This window comes from Miscanthus floridulus, chromosome 19 (genome assembly GCF_019320115.1).
Source record: "Miscanthus floridulus cultivar M001 chromosome 19, ASM1932011v1, whole genome shotgun sequence".
Taxonomy (NCBI): Eukaryota; Viridiplantae; Streptophyta; class Magnoliopsida; order Poales; family Poaceae; genus Miscanthus; species Miscanthus floridulus.
Genome location: NC_089598.1, coordinates 30,534,780 through 30,553,200, shown reverse-complemented (window position 1 = coordinate 30,553,200; position 18,421 = coordinate 30,534,780). Strand labels below are relative to the sequence as shown.

The 18,421-nt window shown below is 49.4% G+C and overlaps 3 protein-coding genes and 1 pseudogene across 3 annotated transcripts; 3 read left to right on the top strand and 1 right to left on the bottom strand.

Annotated features, from left to right (window-relative positions):
- Positions 1-336: 336 nt before the first annotated feature.
- LOC136525819 (probable calcium-binding protein CML32) lies at positions 337-761 on the bottom strand. The gene is made up of 2 exons (XM_066518679.1): positions 718-761; positions 337-676 (listed from the first exon to the last, which is right to left on the bottom strand). The coding sequence occupies exons 1-2, from the start codon at positions 759-761 to the stop codon at positions 337-339; spliced, it is 384 nt and encodes a 127-aa protein (XP_066374776.1).
- On the top strand, positions 760-1,499 carry LOC136525818 (protein DETOXIFICATION 56-like). Its single transcript, XM_066518678.1, has 2 exons — positions 760-1,383; positions 1,473-1,499. Exons 1-2 carry the CDS (start codon positions 760-762, stop codon positions 1,497-1,499), a joined length of 651 nt encoding a protein of 216 aa, XP_066374775.1.
- Positions 1,500-1,835: 336 nt separating this feature from the next.
- LOC136525817 (probable calcium-binding protein CML32) lies at positions 1,836-2,333 on the top strand (annotated as a pseudogene).
- Positions 2,334-11,729: 9,396 nt separating this feature from the next.
- On the top strand, positions 11,730-13,628 carry LOC136529807 (cyclin-dependent kinase inhibitor 1-like). The gene is made up of 4 exons (XM_066522871.1): positions 11,730-12,271; positions 12,376-12,443; positions 12,546-12,770; positions 12,930-13,628. Exons 1-4 carry the CDS (start codon positions 11,834-11,836, stop codon positions 13,003-13,005), a joined length of 807 nt encoding a protein of 268 aa, XP_066378968.1. The 5' UTR covers positions 11,730-11,833; the 3' UTR covers positions 13,006-13,628.
- Positions 13,629-18,421: the final 4,793 nt, after the last annotated feature.

The following is an 18,421-nucleotide window of genomic DNA, read 5'->3' as shown; positions in this document are numbered from 1 at the left end:
GAGCCCTGCCACTGCCACTGCCACTGCCACTGTGCCAGACAAGGAACGCACCTGAATCCAGAATGAGAATGGATCGAGATGATGGGTGGAGACGCTTTCTGAAATGCACCAATTTGGTACAATCTCCGATAAAGGCAAAACAGTAAAATACATGGGTGGTCTATCAACTTGCGCTCTAGTTTTACTTAGGTCCATCAACTCTGAAAGTGAGTTTTTAGGTCCATAATCTTTGTTAGTGGCGTATTCCTACCCCATACCCCTCTGTTTCAATTTTTTAACCGACGTGGTTGTCCATCGTGGCGTCCATGTTGGATTTGGCGGGAGAGCGTCGGCCGCCTAGTCCATGCTGCTGGCCTCGGGGAGTCCCAGCTTCTTGAGCACCTCCTGCAGCTCGGCGGCAGAGATGAAGCCATCGCCGTCGACGTCGAAGACCTTGAACGCCTCCCACATCTCCTGCTCGTCCTCCTCGCCACCCTTGCCGCCGTCCGCCCCGGCGGCGTCCTGCTGGTCCACGAGCGCGCCGAAGAAGGCGTCCCCGAGCGCGCGGTGGAGCTTGTCGAAGTCCTCGAGGCGGAGGCCCGCGGCGCCGACGGTGGCGGCCAGGCCGGCGCGGTCGGCGTCCAGGCCCAACGTGTCCGGCGCCTGCGCTAGCTCGTCCACCGTGATCTCGCCGTCCCTGTTGCGGTCGAACAGGTCAAACACGTGGCGAAGGCCTACATGTTCAAGCTCCCGTTGCGGAGCCGGAACGACGCCGACGGCATGAACCTCACCTGGTTCGACAAGCAGGCCATCACCACGGCGTTCCTGGGCCGCCTCGGCGACCTCCAGCTGGCCGCCGGCACGCTCGGCTACAGCTTCGCCAACGTCACCGGCTTCGCCGTCCTCAGCGGCCTCTGCGGCGCCATGGCGCCCATCTGCGGCCAGGCGCACGGCGCCGGCAACGTCGCCCTACTACGCGGGACGCTGCTCAGGGCCACGCTCATGCTCCTTGCCGCCTCCGTACCCATCGCGCTTCTTTGGACGCGCATCGACGCCGTCCTGCTGCGGTTCGGCCAGCGGCCCGACATCGCGGACACGGCCAGGACCTACGTGCTATGTCTCCTCTTGGAGCTCGCCATCACCTCCGTGCTCAACCCGCTCAAGGCCTACCTCAGCGCGCAGGAGGTGATGCTGCCCATGCTGTTCGCCGCCGCGCTGGCGCTAGTGCTCCACATCCCGCTGACCGTGTCGCTCTCCGCCAGGATGGGCGTCCGGGGTGTGGCCGCGGCCGTCTGGCTCAGCGACCTCGCCCTCATGCTCATGCTCGCCGCCTACGTGCTCGCCCATGAGCTCCGTCGGCGAACCAAGCCGCAACAACAGCAGCAGACAGTGGCGGATTCAACAGTGGGGCGGGGGGAGGGGGGGCTCGAGCCCCCTACCAATACCGGAGCCCTAGAACCCCATGAATTTTTAGGCAAAGTTCTATCGTGTAGGTGGGGCTGAGACTTAAGATCGAGTAGCAGTCGGAGGTATGTTGCTGTCGCACTTTTGTTCAGCCCCCCTAAAATTTTTTCTGGATCCGCCGCTGGCAGCAGACGAAGCCAGCAACGGCGGGCGACTGGCTGCTGCTCCTCCGTCTGACCGTCCCCTGCTGCCTCCCCTTGCTGGTCCTGTCCCTGCTATAAACAGCCAGCGTTGTCCTCGCGCTCCTCCCGAAATAAAAGAAGCGATTTTGACACCACACAAATTAAAGGAGAGAAGAGAACACAGGGCAGCCAGAGCGTGGCTCCGCTGAAGCACACTAGCAGGGGCGAGCGAGAGAATCTGGACGCCGAGGTCGACCTCGAGCTTGAAGGATGGACATGAACCAGGGCGTGGTGGCGGTGGTGAAGCCGGTGCTAGCGAAGGGGACGTCGTCGGTGTCATTCTAGCTCCGCAACGGGAACCTGAACGCAGTGCGCCTCCGCCACGTGTTCGACCGCAACGGGGACGGCGAGATCATGGTGGACGTGCTGGCGCAGGCGTTGGACGCGCTGGGCCTGGACGCCGACCGCGCCGACCTGGCCGCCACCGTCGGCGCCTACGTGCCCGATGGCGCCGCGGGCCTACGCTTCGAGGACTTCGACAAGCTCCACCGTGTGTTCGGGGACGCCTTCTTTGGCGCGCTCGTGGACCAGCAGGACGATGCCGCCGCCGCCGGGGCGGACGGCGGCAAGGGCGGCGAGGAGGACGAGGAGGAGATGCGGGAGGCGTTCAAGGTCTTCAACGTCGACGGCGACGGCTTCATCTCCGCCGCCGAGCTGCAGGAGGTGCTCAAGAAGCTAGGACTCCCCGAGGCCAGCAACATGGACTAGGCGGCCGACGCTCTCCCGCCAAATCTAACCCGGACGCCACGATGGACAACCACGTCGGTTAAAAAATTGAAACAAAGGGTATAGGTTAGAAATGCGCCACTAACAAAAATTATGGACCCAAAAACCCACTTTCAGAGTTGATGAATCTAAGTGAAACTAGAGCGTATTTTGATGGACCACCCATGCATTTAACTCAAGGCAAAATATGTAGAAATTAAGACAGCGACAAGCACCTGAAGAAATTAAACGACTTTAAATCCTCACAATGGCACTACACCATCAGTTGAGGACACTCTTGGGGGCGAGGAACCTTTCGTTAACGTAAAATCTCCCGTGCGCATAGAAGTTTCTTCGCCGCAGAAGTCATTTGGAGTTTGCTTGAGAATAAAGAGATCACGAGCAAGGTGTTTGATGATTACAAGAAGTCACACTCTTCCGGATTTGTTAGATCGAGCATTGATGCGGTTGGCGCGCGGACAATGAAGGGACAATACGGTCACGTGCACACACTTTCGCATACGCAGCCCAACAATGGCCACGTTCGTTTGAGATTATCGGACAGAATCGGTCCTACTTTTTAGCTACGAAAATAGTGTTTTTTTTCTCACAACAAATTAGTTCTATAAATTAGCTGCAGCAGCAATAAGTCTCGCCGAACATGTCCAATGTCAGCGTGTGCAGCGTCCCAACCCGTCTACTCCATGGTTGCATGTAGGAGTAGTATAGTGGGCCACGCAAGCAACGTACGAGTGTCGGAGCAAATCAAGAAAACCTCTTGCTCTCGTCCTGGACGACGGCGACGACGCGGGGGGCGTCGGACGTCCGCATGCGCTCCACTTGGATTGCATTGGATCTGCACATGCACTGCAGCGACCGGAGTTAACTGCGAGCCGGGACCGGGACGACCGAATTTTTTACTATTTGGCCCTTTTTTCGAAAGTTTCTCACAAATAGACCCCTAGCGGAAAGAATTCCGGAAATGGACCCTTGGCTCGGCGCCAGAGTGAGTGGCGCCGAGCTCGGCGCCACGGTCACTGGCGCCGAGCTCCTGGGCACGGGGAAATGGCCTACCAGGGGGCTCGGCACCATAGTGAATGGCGCCGAGCTCGGCGCCGTACATCTTGGCGCCGAGCTCGGCGCCGTAGATCTTGGCGCCGAGCCCCCTAAATATCTGTCGCCCCGGCCTTTCTTCTTCTCCATCTTGCCCCTGCCCGCGCCGTCGCCGCTCCACCGCCGCGCCCGCACCACCGCGCCCGCCCGCCCTCGCCGCGCCCGCCTGCGCCGCGCCACGCCCGCCCGCGCCGCGCCCGCATCTGGCACATAATGTAGCAACATGCTCGTTCAAGACCTGCATCTGTACTCTTGTCTCCTCCCTTGCCTCATTTCTTGCCCTCTCCTCCTTTAACGTCGTCCGCCTTTCCAATCCCCATTTATTAAGCCCAACATCGATCGGCCTCACTGGCACATAATGTAGCAACATGCTCGTTCAAGACATGCATCTGTACTCTTGTCTCCTCCCTTGCCTCATTCCTTGCCCTCTCCTTCTCTAACGTCGTCCGCCTCTCCAATCCCCATTTGTTAAGCCCAACATCGATCGGGTTACAAATACCACGCTGTCTAGCAAACTCACACATCTTTTCTTTGTGATGTTTAACGAATAGGTTGACGTAGTCAGGTCCATATCCCCTCTTCCGTGCAATTACTTGCCTCTTCTTCAGTTCATCCAAAAACTTAGCTTGACCATCATAACATTCCCAACTGCATTTCCTAGTGCTCTGTTCAAAAGAAATATTATATCATATATGTCTTAGCAAAACAAACAAAATACGATTTCACGTTTACCAGAAAAATAACGAACCTCATCATACTCAATCATATGGCCGCAATAATGACATATTCCAAGCTCCGAAGGGACTAGGCCATAGTTGGATTTTACACCACATTCGCACATGACAGGAGGTGCTTTGTAGATTACCCGTTCTTTCTTCTTTTCCTTAACCCTCCGCGGTTCTTCCGGCCATTGGTTCTTAGGACCATACAACCACTCCTTGAAACGACACTTCGCCATTGAATACACCTAAATAATGAGACATTAGTATATGAACACATATAGCTCAAGATTTTAACACATACACTTTGCACTTACTTCATGCTTGTTTGGACACACAAACTCCAACGTATTCTCAGGGTTTATCACAGCTCGATCTCCGCAATCGCACAGAGGAGGTTCCTCGAGTCGTCTAACTGCGGCTAGGTGCTTCACCTTAGCCGTTATTGCCGGAGGGTTAGGGGGGGTGGAACCCACCGCTTGAAGTGCTCACGTGGATGTCTCCCTCTAAACCAATCGTCGAAAAAGAGGTACCTAGGATCAAACTTGTCTACACCATCGATCCACTGAAAAAAAAAGCACCTCTCATGGTCCTACACAACGAGATTTCAACAAAATATTAGTACCATACTTAAACAAATAAAGAAAAATGATAGTACAAACAATTTCTTACATTAAACCGACTACATGTGTAGAAGCAACGCGCTGCTGTGTCCGGATGTTTCGATTGAAAAACATGGATCGGGAAACCACAGTCACAGTTAGGGACAGGAAGGTCAGGAGGAACGGGGGCATCTTTGCTAGACGCGTCGGGGTATAATTCTCGAGGACGACCCCGTTTTCGCCAAAACTCCTCCCAAAACATTTATTGCATCTAACAAAATGGATGTAATTTAACAAACATAAATAAAAACATCACCAAAAAATATCAATGAGAATCATAACTACAATACAACTAATTTTGTTCTAAGAACCAAAAGCAGTTAACATTATACCCTAAATCTAGGGTTTCTCATTTCATCCACAACAATGAACCCATAACATAACTACATGCGGCTTGGTTTGCTAGCTTTTTCCATGCCTTGGAATCAACCTACGGTTGTATAATACATATATTGAGGGATACAATGAAACCCTAAGTGATGACGATTCTTAGGTTCAAAAATCCGACTAATATGTACCGAATCGATGCGAAAAAAACAAGGAGGTCAGCGAGTATACCTTACTCTCGAAGATCTACGGATCAAATCAAGGTTTTCAAGGTCCAATATGTCGATTCGTGAGGTATGGTGAAAGTGGCGAGAGAAAAACCCAAGAGGGAGGAGAAATAAGAAGAAGAACGCTCGGGGAAGAAGTGTAGGCTGGGTTAAATGCAGGTGTCTCAACGCCATTCACTGTGGCACCGAGTTCGGCGTCAAGCTCTACGGCGCCGAGCCCCCTGGCAGGCTATTTCCCGGTGCCCAGGAGCTCGGCGCGAGTGACCGTGGCGCCGAGCCAAGGGTCCATATTCAGAATTCTTTCTGCCAGATGTCTATTTGTGAGAAACTTTTGAACAATAGTAAAAAATTCGGCCGGGACGCCACGCGCGCGACCCGCTCGTGCCTCTGGCCTCTGCCCTGCCCCTCCTACGCGCCAGGCAGACGTGGCCGGACGGACGGCGTTGTCGCCACGGACACGCAGCTGCTGCCACCTTGCAGCCCAACGGCCTGTGTACTACCCACTAGCCAGGCATCTAGATTCTAGGCGCAGCACAAGACGCGAGGTGAGTACGTGCAGTGCGGGTACATGCATGCTCCGAGCGTTTGAGACACGAGCAGTGGCGGAACTTGCGTGAATGTGTAGGGGGCTAATTCAAAGCTACACTGCTACAGTATTTATTAATAGTAGTATAGACAATTAGAATTCTGTGGAAAATTTTTATTTTTTCAAGTTCTATCTATATAGACTGCAATGAACAATTGGAATTCTATCAAACAAGAATGAACAATGTGCGGATTTATATACTTGTAAGTTGTGATCCACTCATCAGCATTAGCAAGCATGGTACGAGAGAGGCATGAATTAATTGCATGCATGCAGTGACATGCAAACCTCCAGAGTGATATAGCCGGAACAAGAGGGGCAAGACCCAGTTTGGCCCCACGTAGCTCTGTCCGTGCTTCTAACCGTGGGCTAATGGGCTATTTGACACGGCTCCGGTAGCAGAAATGGCAAGAAGCTGTAGCAAACACCACAAAAAGCTAAACTATTTTTTTTGTACGGAAGAGGAGTGACCAATACCCGAGTAAGGGTACATACGTACCTCAGCCAGAGGTATAATGACACATATTTCAAATCCCCGAAAGGTCACAAGAAACAAGGCGCACTAAATGGGCGGACACTAAGCCTTGGGGCGAGGACTCCATGCGCCACGAGTCTCCCAGGGTAACTCGGTGGCAAGGACTCAGTTCAGTGTTGACTGAGTTGTGCCCAGGTCACGCAAGTCATCGAGTCGCGAGGCATAACGAGGAAATTTATTAGTCTATGTTTATTAGAATCCTACGTCTAACTACTCTTTAAGGACTTGTTCATGCTCTGTTCCCATCTCGCAGCATATATCCTCATTTTTTTTACAGGGCAAGGGGGGGCCGGAGCCCACTATGGCCAATGGGTGGCTCCGCCGGTGGACACGAGCCACCTACTCCTGTCGTCGCACGATCATTGGTCCCGTTCGCTTATGCCGAAATTTGATTTATGTTGATGTTTATACTAAAATATTATGAGAGAAAATATTATTCTATAGCTGAAAAGTAGCTTAAGCTAACAGGGCCAATATTGTTGGTTACTTGTCGTCTACGAGTAGCTTTCGGTAAAATGTGATGGGCCGAATTTCTTTATCAGAACACTTAGGGCACTTAGGACACGTTCCGTTCCCAGATAACGACGTCCTGGAACCGTTCCTGACCGGAACACTTATATAATTTGTATAGGACAGCCATCCTCAGGAATCATCCCTGACAGGAATGACCTTAAACGATCGAGGCCTTAAGCATGTCGCAAGAAATAAAAACAACTCTTGTTCCTACTTCGTACCGTGTCCGGCCGGAATGGCAGACGAAAATTTTGTAACGGTAATGCGCACGACCACAAGCCACGCGCGGCTGGGGTACGGCGGCGGAGGGCGGAATCGGAAGAGCGAAGGCTCGCACGAGCACACTCGTTGGTCGTCAGCGCGTCGCAAGACGGCACGGAAACAAACGGCTAGGCGAGGCCGCACGGTTGCGAGGATGCACGTGGCAGCATTTACTCGCGGTGCATGAGCTTGCTATGGGCCATGGGTAAAGTTGAAAACACACGCGATAAATCTTCTGCCTATTCGGCTGGGGCTAAAACGATCGTATATTACTGCTGGCTAGTTTGGTGTGAGAGAAAAATACTTTTCTTGCTAGAAATTTACGATCGTTTACAACTAAGCGAATAGGCTTATGAACGGAAACGGGGCCAAAAACAGGACGGTGTAAAATAGGAGCGGGACCAAAAACGGTGGTGCGTTTGTTCGTCCATATTTGCGGAATCCCATTTTTGACCGGGATATCCCGTTTTGCATCCTGTTTTTCATCGATCCGTGATAGGCAGCCCAACACAGCCTAGAAGCCCAATGTTGCCCAAAATACGCAAACCCTATCCTATCGCTATCTAGCTCCAGCCAGCCGCACCCGCGCCGCACTCCGCGTCTCCGCCGCCCTCCCCCGTTCCACGCACCGCACCCGCAGAGCGCAGACTCTGCGAGAGTCACGACTCGTCTCCCCTCGGCGTCGGTGCAGCGATGCCGACGCTGCCTCCCCAGTCCGGCTGTCACCACTTCCCTGTCCGCACTCTGTCGTGCCCTTTGACCCTCTGCTGTCCCTGACTCTCTGTCCTGCTGATGTGGTGGCTCCATGCTACCTGAAAAGCACCTGAGCCTGTCGAGCTACCTTCGTCTTCCAGAACCGCCGGTGCTACCTCCCTCTGTCAAAGGCAGCACGAGCGGATCTATTTCAGTTTCAGGTAAACCTCCTCTCGGACTCTAGGTTCTTGGATTTGTAGTCTTTACTCTAGGTTCTCGGTTGCAAACAAAGTAGAAATTAATACAAGTTGCATTTTAACTAATTGATAGGGTCCAAGAGGAAAGCAAGTGATGTTGCTAGTAAGGGGGCACTTGTGTCTGGGTCTTCATCTTCAGCAGCAAAGAGTACTCATGAAATTTCACTTAGTGGTAGTGGCACTGGCACTGATAGTGACACTGGCACACCAGCAGAAACACGAGGACAACAACCAGGTATTGATGGTAGTGACGCGTAGAGACAGGGGCAAGGTGCTGAATGTGCCGTAGATATTGTTGTTGTTGTTGATGATGATGATGATGATGGAGTGGCAGATGAAGTTACTCCTGGTAAAGGGAAGAGGCAGAAAAAGTGCACATCAGAGGTGTGGAACTATTTTACCAAGAAAAAGGTGGTAGTCGAGGTGAATGGAAAGAAATATGAGCAGCTAATATGGGGTTTTTGCGACTTCCCAAATTGCAATATGAAGTATAGAGCTGAGTGTAGCAATGACACTACTGGATTCAAGAACCATCTAAAGTCATCACATAGCATTGTAAAGGGGCAGCTACAACTCAAGACGGAAAATGATAATGGGAAAGATGTCACAACAATACAACCCTACAGGTATGATCAAGAGGCCAGTGTGAAAAAAATATATTTGGCAATAATCTTGCATGAGTATCCTTTCAATATTGTTGAGTATGACTTATTTTGTTGAATTTGTCAAGTCTTTGCGGCCTAGCTTTCCATTGAAGTCTAGAATCACTGCTAGAAAAGGAAATAATGGATATATATCTAGCTGAGAAGGAGAAGTTATATACATATTTGAAAACAGTCACATGTCATTTTAGTACTACCATGGACATATGGACATCATGTCAAAACAAGTCTTATATGAGTGTCACCATACATTGGATAGATAATAATTGGCATATTCAGAAGAGAATAACAACTTTCTTTCAAGTAGAGGGACCACATACTGGTCACAAGTTGGCTGAGGTTTTTACTGAAGTCATGGTTAAGTGGTTTGTTGAGAAGAAATTATTTGCCTTGACTTTGGACAACGCATCAAATAACTTGGTGGTTGTTACTGATTTAATTGATGACCTTACAGAGAATGGTAATGCGTCTTTAGTTTGTGATGGCGCGTTTTTTCATATTAGATGTGCATATCACATTCTCAACTTAGTTGCTAGGGATGGGCTAGCTGTTATTAACAAAGCTCTTGGGAAGATGAAATCATTAGCACTGGCTGTAAATGGTTCTTCCTTGCAACGGGAGGAACTCATAAAGTGTGCAAGAGAGTGTGGGTTGGATACTTCAAATAGCATTCAGCTTGATGTTACAACCAGGTGGAACTCAACATATTTGATGCTAAGGGATGTCTTGCATTACAAGCCTGCTTTCTTAAGGCTAAAGACAACAAATCGCAGTAAGTATAAGTAAATTTCTCCTACTAATGATAAATAGAAGATGGTTGTAACAGTTTCTCAGTGCTTAAAAAAGTTTTATGATCTTACTGTACTGTTATCTGGTACTTCATATCCAACTGCAAATATGTTCTATAGAGGTTTTCGTGAGATAAAAGAGCTGCTAGATAAATTGTCATATAGTCCAAATTTGATTATTAGAGAAATGGCCAAATCTATGAGTGAAAATTTTGAGAAATATTGGACTTCTTCCAATACTGCTCTTATTGTAGCATGCTTCCTTGATCCAAGATATAAGCACAAACTTGTAGAGTATTACATGAGAAAGTTCTATGGTGACTACTTTCAAATTAAACTTGATGAATTTATTAGTGTTCTCAAGGACTTGTATAAGTCTTATGCTACCTCTACACCTGAATCGTCAAAGGCAAAGGGTGTTGTGAGTGCAAATGAATTGGTCAGCCCAACAGATCATGAGAGTCAAGATGCTGAACTTGAGAGTTTCTTATATGATGATTATGGGCCTGATAGAAATGAAGTAAATGAGTTAGACAAATACATGACAGAGCCATTGTTGAAGCAAAATCCATTTGATATTTTAGCTTACTGGAAGAACAATACAAATAAATATCCAAGTCTTGCACAAATTGCTCGGGATATGATGGCAATACAAGTGTCAACAGTAGCTTCTGAGTCTGCATTTAGTGGGGCTAGGCGAGTTGTTGATCCCCATCGTAATCGTCTAGATCCTGAGATGGTACCAGCACTGATTTGCGCCAAGGACTGAATACATGTAGCAAGCAAAGGCAATATTTTACTTAGTTCTTCAATCTAATTGTCACATATTATTTTTCAAGCTAATCAATCTAAAGTACAATATTATGTGGTCTTTATTTTGATTTTTTTAGATCCCAAATACATTCCTACAATTGTGGATGAACTGTCACCTCCGGAGACGGTATCTGTTAGTACTAGTCCCCCACTACTGATGATGATGAGGTATTTAGCTTGGCTTCTGAAACAGTTCTGTAATAGCTAAAGACAATAACATAAACTTATATTTCCAATTAATCATGAATATATGTGCTGAAAATTATAGGAAGAAGGGCAAAGTGCTCCAGATGCAATGAATGAAGATGGTGAGCTATGAAAAACTGATGTGCCGTGGTGCTGTGTGTGCGCTCTGCTGTTGGTGAACCATTAAATAAACATGTTGTATGGGTGTTGGTGGACTACTACAATTTCTGTTTGTTAACACATATGTATTGCTGTTTGCTTATTTTGTGCTGAACACATGTTGTTTGTGACTTGTGACTTATGAGCACGTGATGTGTCATGTCTCTTGTCTCATGTGATGTATGGATAGTTCATATTTGTGTGATGTATAGATATTTGATATTGTACTAATATTTATGTGTGATTAGTGCATATTTGATATATGATATTGCACTTTGGTCTCTGTATTTGAGCTATCATATGCGGCATACATGTTTCGGCTTAAGTTTCCGCTTATTGTTCGTTTTCGTCTATTTTCCTATCGTATTTATCTGTTTTGTATTTCTGTTTATCCCGCTACCATTTTCGTTCCCGGCTGTCTGGCTCCCGCTTTCGTTTCCATCTAAAAATATAAAAATAAAAATGGTAGAGCGATTTTCCGTCCGTTTTGAACTTTAGCCATCGGCCCCTCGGCCGGTCACGTACGCCATGCGGAAGCGCACGCCCATGCCAGTACGCCACCCCGCGTGCAATTGCAATCTGCCTGACGCCGGCCGAGAGCTCTGAATTCGAAATTCGAAAGGCCCAACCGTCCGATCCAGCAATCATGCCGTTCTGTTTCGTCGGGAAACGGCACGGCACGGCACGGAACGGGAAGAGAGAGAGCCCCCCCCCCCCCCCCCCCCCCCCCCCCCCCGGCCTGCGCCGTCCGTTGTCTCAACTGCCCGCCCCGCGTAACGACGCGTGGGGCTCGGGCGTTCCTCAGCCGTCGGATCCGGAACTCACCTCTGACCGGAGGGCGGAGGCGGCCACCTTCCCGTCGACCGTGGCTGGAAAGATAAAAATGAGGCCCGAGGCCACCAGCGCGGTGGCCTGTGCGTGCGTTTCCCGTGCGTGCGCCGTGTGCGAGAGGAAGGGAAGGGAAGGGACAAGGAAGGGTCTTTGCTTTGCCCAGAGTCCCGGATGGGGAAGTACATGAGGAAGCGCAGCGTGGGGAGGACGCCGGCCGTGGAGCTCGGCGTGAGGACGCGTGCCCGCTCCGCGGCCGTCGCGAATGCGGCTGCTGCTGGGGCCGCGGCGGAGGCACCGGCGCCGAAGAGGCCGAGGAAGCAGGCGACAGCGCGTGCGGAGGCCGAGGCCGAGGCGGCGGTCCGTGGGAACGGCGGCGGGGCATCGCCAGGGTGCTGCTATCTGCAGCTGCGGAGCAGGAGGCTGTTCATGTCCGCGGGGGACGTGCAGTGTCCGGTGCCGCCGTTGCCTGCGGTGGGGGTACAGCGGTCTGTACCTTCCGGGGAGCCGGTGGTGGAGGTCGCAGGGATGTGCTCCAGCACGGCGTCTTCGGTGGACGTCGTCCTGGCAATGGCGCCGGCTAGGGAGACGAGCGGTGGCGAAGCGGAGGAGGTGGGTGGGCTCGGGAGCCCTAGCTTAGCCATTTACAATTTACAATTCACACATGGCACCGCTGAATTATCCATTCTGATTGCGGTTTCTTGGTCTTACTGCAGGCACACGAGGACTGCGAGTGCGACGTCGAGAGCGTCGTCAGCGACTCGGCCGGGTGCGGCCGCGAGAGGTGAGCTGTGCTGCGCTCCTCCTGAATTCCCGGGAATTCAGCATCCTTGCCGCTTTTATTTTCACGATTATTATTTCCCCATGAATAATTCTCGTAATTCAGGAGGGAGACTACGCCGTCGAGCCGGCCACCGGTAGATCTCAGCGACGAGGAGTGGAGTCAGGCCACGGACGACGACCCAAAGCGCCACCTTGGTCGGACGGCTTTGGCCACCACCGCGACAACGACCGCGGTGGCTTGCAGAAGAGCAAGAATGCCACCGACAGGAGAGATCGAGGAGTTCTTCGGGGCCGCGGAGAAGGCGCAGGCCGAACGCTTCGCAGCCAAGTAAGTGGGATTAATTCACTGCACACCGTCGTCCGCCGCTGCCTCGTGCGCGCATTTCGTCCGGCGATGGCGGTCGTCGTCAAGACTCCCGAGTCCCAACTCCCAACACCAGGGCGTGCCGCCGTGGGCGCTAATTTCGGGCTCTCTTGTCCCACACAGGTACAACTTCGACGTCGAACGCGGGCTGCCGCTCGGCGCCGGCCGGTACGAATGGACCCCGGTGGCCAGCGGTTGACGACGACGTGCGCGCCCGCCGGAAAGCGTAAAGCTGGAGCCGGAAAGCGACGGTGGCGCAGGAAAACGAAGGCCTGGCGGCCATCCAAATTAAGTTTTTTCATTCTCTCTCCATCACATAAATTTTTAGCCGCTTACATGAAGTATTAAATATAGATAAAAAAAAACTAATTACACAGTTTAGTTGGAAATCACGAGATGAATCTTTTGAGCCTAGTTAATCCACAATTGGACAATATTTACCAAATAAGACGAAAATAATACTATTCATCGAGTTCAAAAAATTAGCAAAGTGAACAAGGCCTAGGTAGCCACAGAGAGAAAAGAGTACAGATGATACAACCAGAGCAGAGGCAGCGGCAGAGAGAGAGTCAGCGCCTGCAGTAAAAGCAACGAGCATTTTAGTTGCCATCCATTTTGTAAAATTTTTTAAGATTCTCCGACGTATCAAATCTTTGGACACATACATAAAGCATTAAATATAAATAAAAAATAAAACTAATTATACAGTTTAGACGAAATTCACGAGACGAATCTTTTAAGCCTAATTAAACTATGATTGGACACTAATTACCAAATAACAACGAAAATAGTACAGTATCATTTCCTAAAATTTTTCACTAATTAAACCAGGCCTCTGTACCTCGCAGTCTTTTGCTCCTTTCGTACCAACTTCTACCAGTTTTTTTCGACAAGCTACCAACTTCTAATAGTACCAGCATCTTCATCCTTCTACCAGTTTTTTTCGACAAGCTACCAACTTCTAATAGTACCAGCATCTTCATCCTTCGGGTCTTATTTAGTTCAAAAAGTTTTTTCAAAAAGTGTTATAGTAGCCATTATATCGAATCTTGCGATACGTGCATGGAGACATGGAGTATTAAATATAGACGAAAAAAAACTAATTGCACAGTTTGGTTGGAAATCGCGAGATGAATATTTTGAGCCTAATTAGTCCATAATTAAACATTAATTGCCAAATAAAAACGAAAGTACTACGATAGACAAATTCTCAAATTTCACCCAACTAAACAAGGCGTCAGTTCGTGTTCCTGCACTATAGCCAGATCAGATCCGCCCATTAATTAGCCAGCGTGAGCAGCTGCTCGATCTGTCCAGTGTTTGGTTCCATGGCGTTACCGCCCTGTGATCTGATCCATGGTGTGTGCCGTGGAGAGAAGGTCAGGGCTTAGGCGTGGTACGGTGAGGGTCGGCCCAGGCCTGCCGCGCGCCCACTGGTGGAAGCTGCCATCTCTTCGTCCGGTGGTCCCTGCGGCACCGCATGTGCGAGAGTTGGAGAAAAAGGGATTAAATTAAGGTGGCAGTTTTGATTACTTACTATCGGTGTAGTTCACTATGGAAACAGTGACTCTACCGAGTGTCCCAGACACTCGGCGAAGCTCAAATACATTTGACAAAGACTTTGCCAAATGTAACACTCAGCGACTAGTACTCGACGAACTTTTCACTGGCAAACAGATATTTGCCGAGTGTCAAATATCGGGCACTCGGCAAAGGATTTGTCGAGTGTCAAAAAACACTCGGCGAAGTTAAACCCTCGGCGAAAAGGGGGTTAACGGCGTCCACGGTAACGAAGAGTTTGCCGAGTATCAGACGGAAGACACTCGACAAACATCTTCAACTTTTCCGAGTGCCAAGCCTCCGACACTCGGCAAACATCTACGTATTTGCCGAGTGTTAAAGCCAATACACTCGGCAAACATCTACTTATTTGCCGAGTGTTTTAACTTTAACACTCGGCAAACATTGCACACTCGACAAAAAATTGTCAAAAAAACAGAAACTGGCCTCTTTGCCGAGTGTTAAAGCCAAAACACTCGGCAAAGGACCTCTTTGCCGAGTGTTACACTCGGCAAACTGTCCAAAACCCCCCTGTTTTTACTGTTTTGTTACGTATAAAGGACCCCTCTCCAACAAAAATCACAGGCATGTATATTACATCACAGGCATATATTAAGCATCACAGGCACACAAATAAGTTCTAGTTTATTCGAGAAAGTAATCCACAAGTTCTAGTTTAAACAAGTAATGCACAAATAATCCACAAGTCACTGAGGAGGAGGCCCTTGGAACCACTGCGACTGATCCGGGTCTTGTGGTTGAGTATTCGAAGCCACCGATTGATTCTGCACATAGGAGAAGACATGTGTGAGACAATATTGATATCATTTGAGCTAACTAAGGAACTTGTCTAAGTTAAAGTATTCAATCTAATGTGTCAAGTGACTCACAGGAGTAGTTGTGTGTGGCTGACGTGAAGGAAATAACATCGGTGGCGGTGGCAAAGATTGACCCATGCTCAAAGCAAAATTCTGCATGTATTGGAACATCTGATCCATCCTCATCCAATTTTCTTCCTCCATCCTCTGCCGCTCGGCCTCTAACCTCTGCTGAACCATCTGCTCCACCCTTGCCTCCATCTCCTCCCGTTGCTTCTTTTCTGCTTCCACCTGGGCCTAAAATATTTTATCGCAATGTTACAATACAAAGCTAAAGTACGTAAGAACCAACGAATGATGAATGGAAGAGAAAGAACCTAGAGTGGTCGGTCGTGGGCGTATCGCTGGGCTCAAGTCCGTGCTCCTTGCTCGGATCTGGGAGAGAGTGGGAGTAGAGGTCGTGTCGATTACGCTGTCGCCAATCCAATACCGACCATGCTTCTTGCCTCTTTCCACCCTCATCACGATTTCTCCGTCAATATCCTGGGAGCTCGAATCAAACTCTAGCCCATGAACCTCCCTTGCCATCGTTGTATACTGGGTGACGTGGCTGTGGATGCTTGGATGGTTGTACGCCTCAGGCGGGTCCTCCGGGTTGAAGTCGATGTCGGCCATCATCTTGCCCTTTTTGGACAGAACCCATGCCTTGAGCTAGGAGCAAGGCTGGCCATCATGTGACGACGACTGCGGCAAAAATGCAAAATGATTAGAAATTATGCAGAATTGAGCGTTAGAATAAAGAAATGAAGTTGCATACCCATTTTTCCCTATATTCATCAAGGCTCAGGCTGCCTTGATGGTGTGATGCACCTGACATCTGCAAACGCCGCTCCCGGCAAGCAAGGTGGTGCTCCAACCACCCGGGCTACAACCACTCATCCACCATCATTTCCCAGCACCGGGTATGCGCTCGGCACCACCACGGAGGCACCTACATCATCAAGCATGTGACTTATGAAAAAAGAAATTAAGTGTAATTAATCTCAAATAAAGTATCAACGTTCTTTGCTTACACTCATGAATTGGTCCTTGGTCAGGTTCATTGTCCTTGCCTCCTCTTTTTTAACCTTCATACTTCTGTATTGAGCGTAGAACTCGATGATGGCTTGGACACGCGCCTCGTAGTGCATGTCCTTCACGAGCTTCTTGGCGGCTTGTTCAGAGACGGACTTCGCCTTGGCCTCGAATCCTTCCTGGCATCTGTAGAAGTCCTACATATAGAGGCGATGTATAAAGTTATTATTTCAAGAATGTCTAGTGAAGGTGATGTATTGAGCAATGTAGTGCGAGGAATACTTACCCACAGCTCGCCCTTCACCCGCTCCGCTATGTTGGTGAATCTCCTGCGATCACGATCAGGGACGTCGGGGGCGGCGACGTAGTGGTCCCACATATAGGCCGGCTGCTGCTGTCCGACGTACGCCACCAAGCCAGGGAAGTGTTCCCTGCACAAAAGGCCAAGGATGTTGTTGACCTTGCGGTTGTGATCACCCCCACTGAGCTTAATCCAACTCCTACACAAGTGATTAATACAAATTATTAGTTTCTTTTGTAATTTTCAAAATATCAAAATTATTGCGAATATTTAAAGTTACTTACCTGGTCCCTGTCGGTTTAATCAGCAGGCGTCTATGCTCAGGTATCGGACGCCTCGGGAGGGATAAGGGACCCCGCAACCAGATCTTGGACTAGGCATCCCCTACCTCCTCCCCCTCCTTCTCCTGCTCCTGCTCCTGCTCCTCCTCCTCCTCACCAAAGGCGTGTGCGGAAGGTACCTCCTCCTCCTCAGATGTTGGGGGGGGGTTAGGTTCAGGCGACGGGGGCCTCGCCCTACCCTTCCCTCGACCCCTCTGCCTCTGCCTCTGCTCCTGCTCCTCCTCCCCCTCACCCCTACCTCGAGGCCTGCCTCGACGCCTCCCTCGACCCCTCCCTAAAGCTGAAGCTGAACTTGACCCTGACCCAAAACCAGAACCTGAACCCCTCCCTACAGCGACGATTCTCTCGCAAATTGTTGCGAGCTTCCTCGTAGCGCCCACCATTGCTCAATTACCTGCAAATAAAAAGAGTAAACCAATCAGCACAGATAAACAAAACATACTTAGAAAGATATGCAAAATTAACTTAACATACTTCAAAAATAACATGGTATGATAAATAATAAATAAATTAGTATGACTCATACATGTATTAGAAATAATCGTCATGATCGGGATTAGCTGGATCATAAGTCTCATCATCACTATCACGCGTGTCGATATAATCATGCTCGTGCTCTGAATGAGGAATGCCGTCATCACTGTCATTGCCTAATTGTAATCGCTGAAGTAGTTCTAAGTCCTTCACATTCTGAACCTCGTCTCCAGTGTCCTTGTCAGCAACCCCTTCAATGTCTACTTCCATTCCGATCGCTTCGGTTAAATCTATCACAAAACTCCCTTCGAGCCCATCTTCTTGGAAGAACTCTCCGTCATATGTGTTGGGGTCTATATTATAATCTTCATTGTTTGGTACAGGTAGTTTACCGTGTGGCGATACCTTATACACAACATCCCAACCCTTAAGATGGCAGTTGGTTTGGCACGGGTATGACAAATAATAAACTTGTGTGGCCCGTTGAGCCACAATATAGACGTCGTCTCCTGGTAAGACGGATGATTGTCGAATTTTGACTAGCCCAAGATTAGGGGTGCGTCTCATGACATCTGGATCAAACCAATGACATTTGAATATGACTGAATTAAGAGGTTTGCAACCATGAAAAGTTAGTTCGTATATTTCTTCAATTATTCCATAGTACTCGACCCCATCAAAGCCTGGCGTAAAAACTCTGGTATTTGTGGTTCTTCGATTGGGCCGACTCTGCTCATGCCTTGTTGTGTGAAAGCGATATCCATTGACGTCATAACCGGTAAACGACCTGACCTTATAGGCACAACCATCGGCAACCTGTCTCAACTCGACATTCATAGACGCTTCGGTTTGGCCTTGCAAGTTCAAGCAGGGTGGTGCGTTTTATTATTTGCATGTACGAGCAACTTGTAATATCAAACTAAGTACGAGCTAAATTGGACTGCACCTTCTGCTTGAACCAAGAAATGAAATCAGGCTTTCCATCTCCCGCACTCTCTTTGAGAAGGGTACCACTTTCGTGCGGGGTATGTTTCCTTGATTTACGCC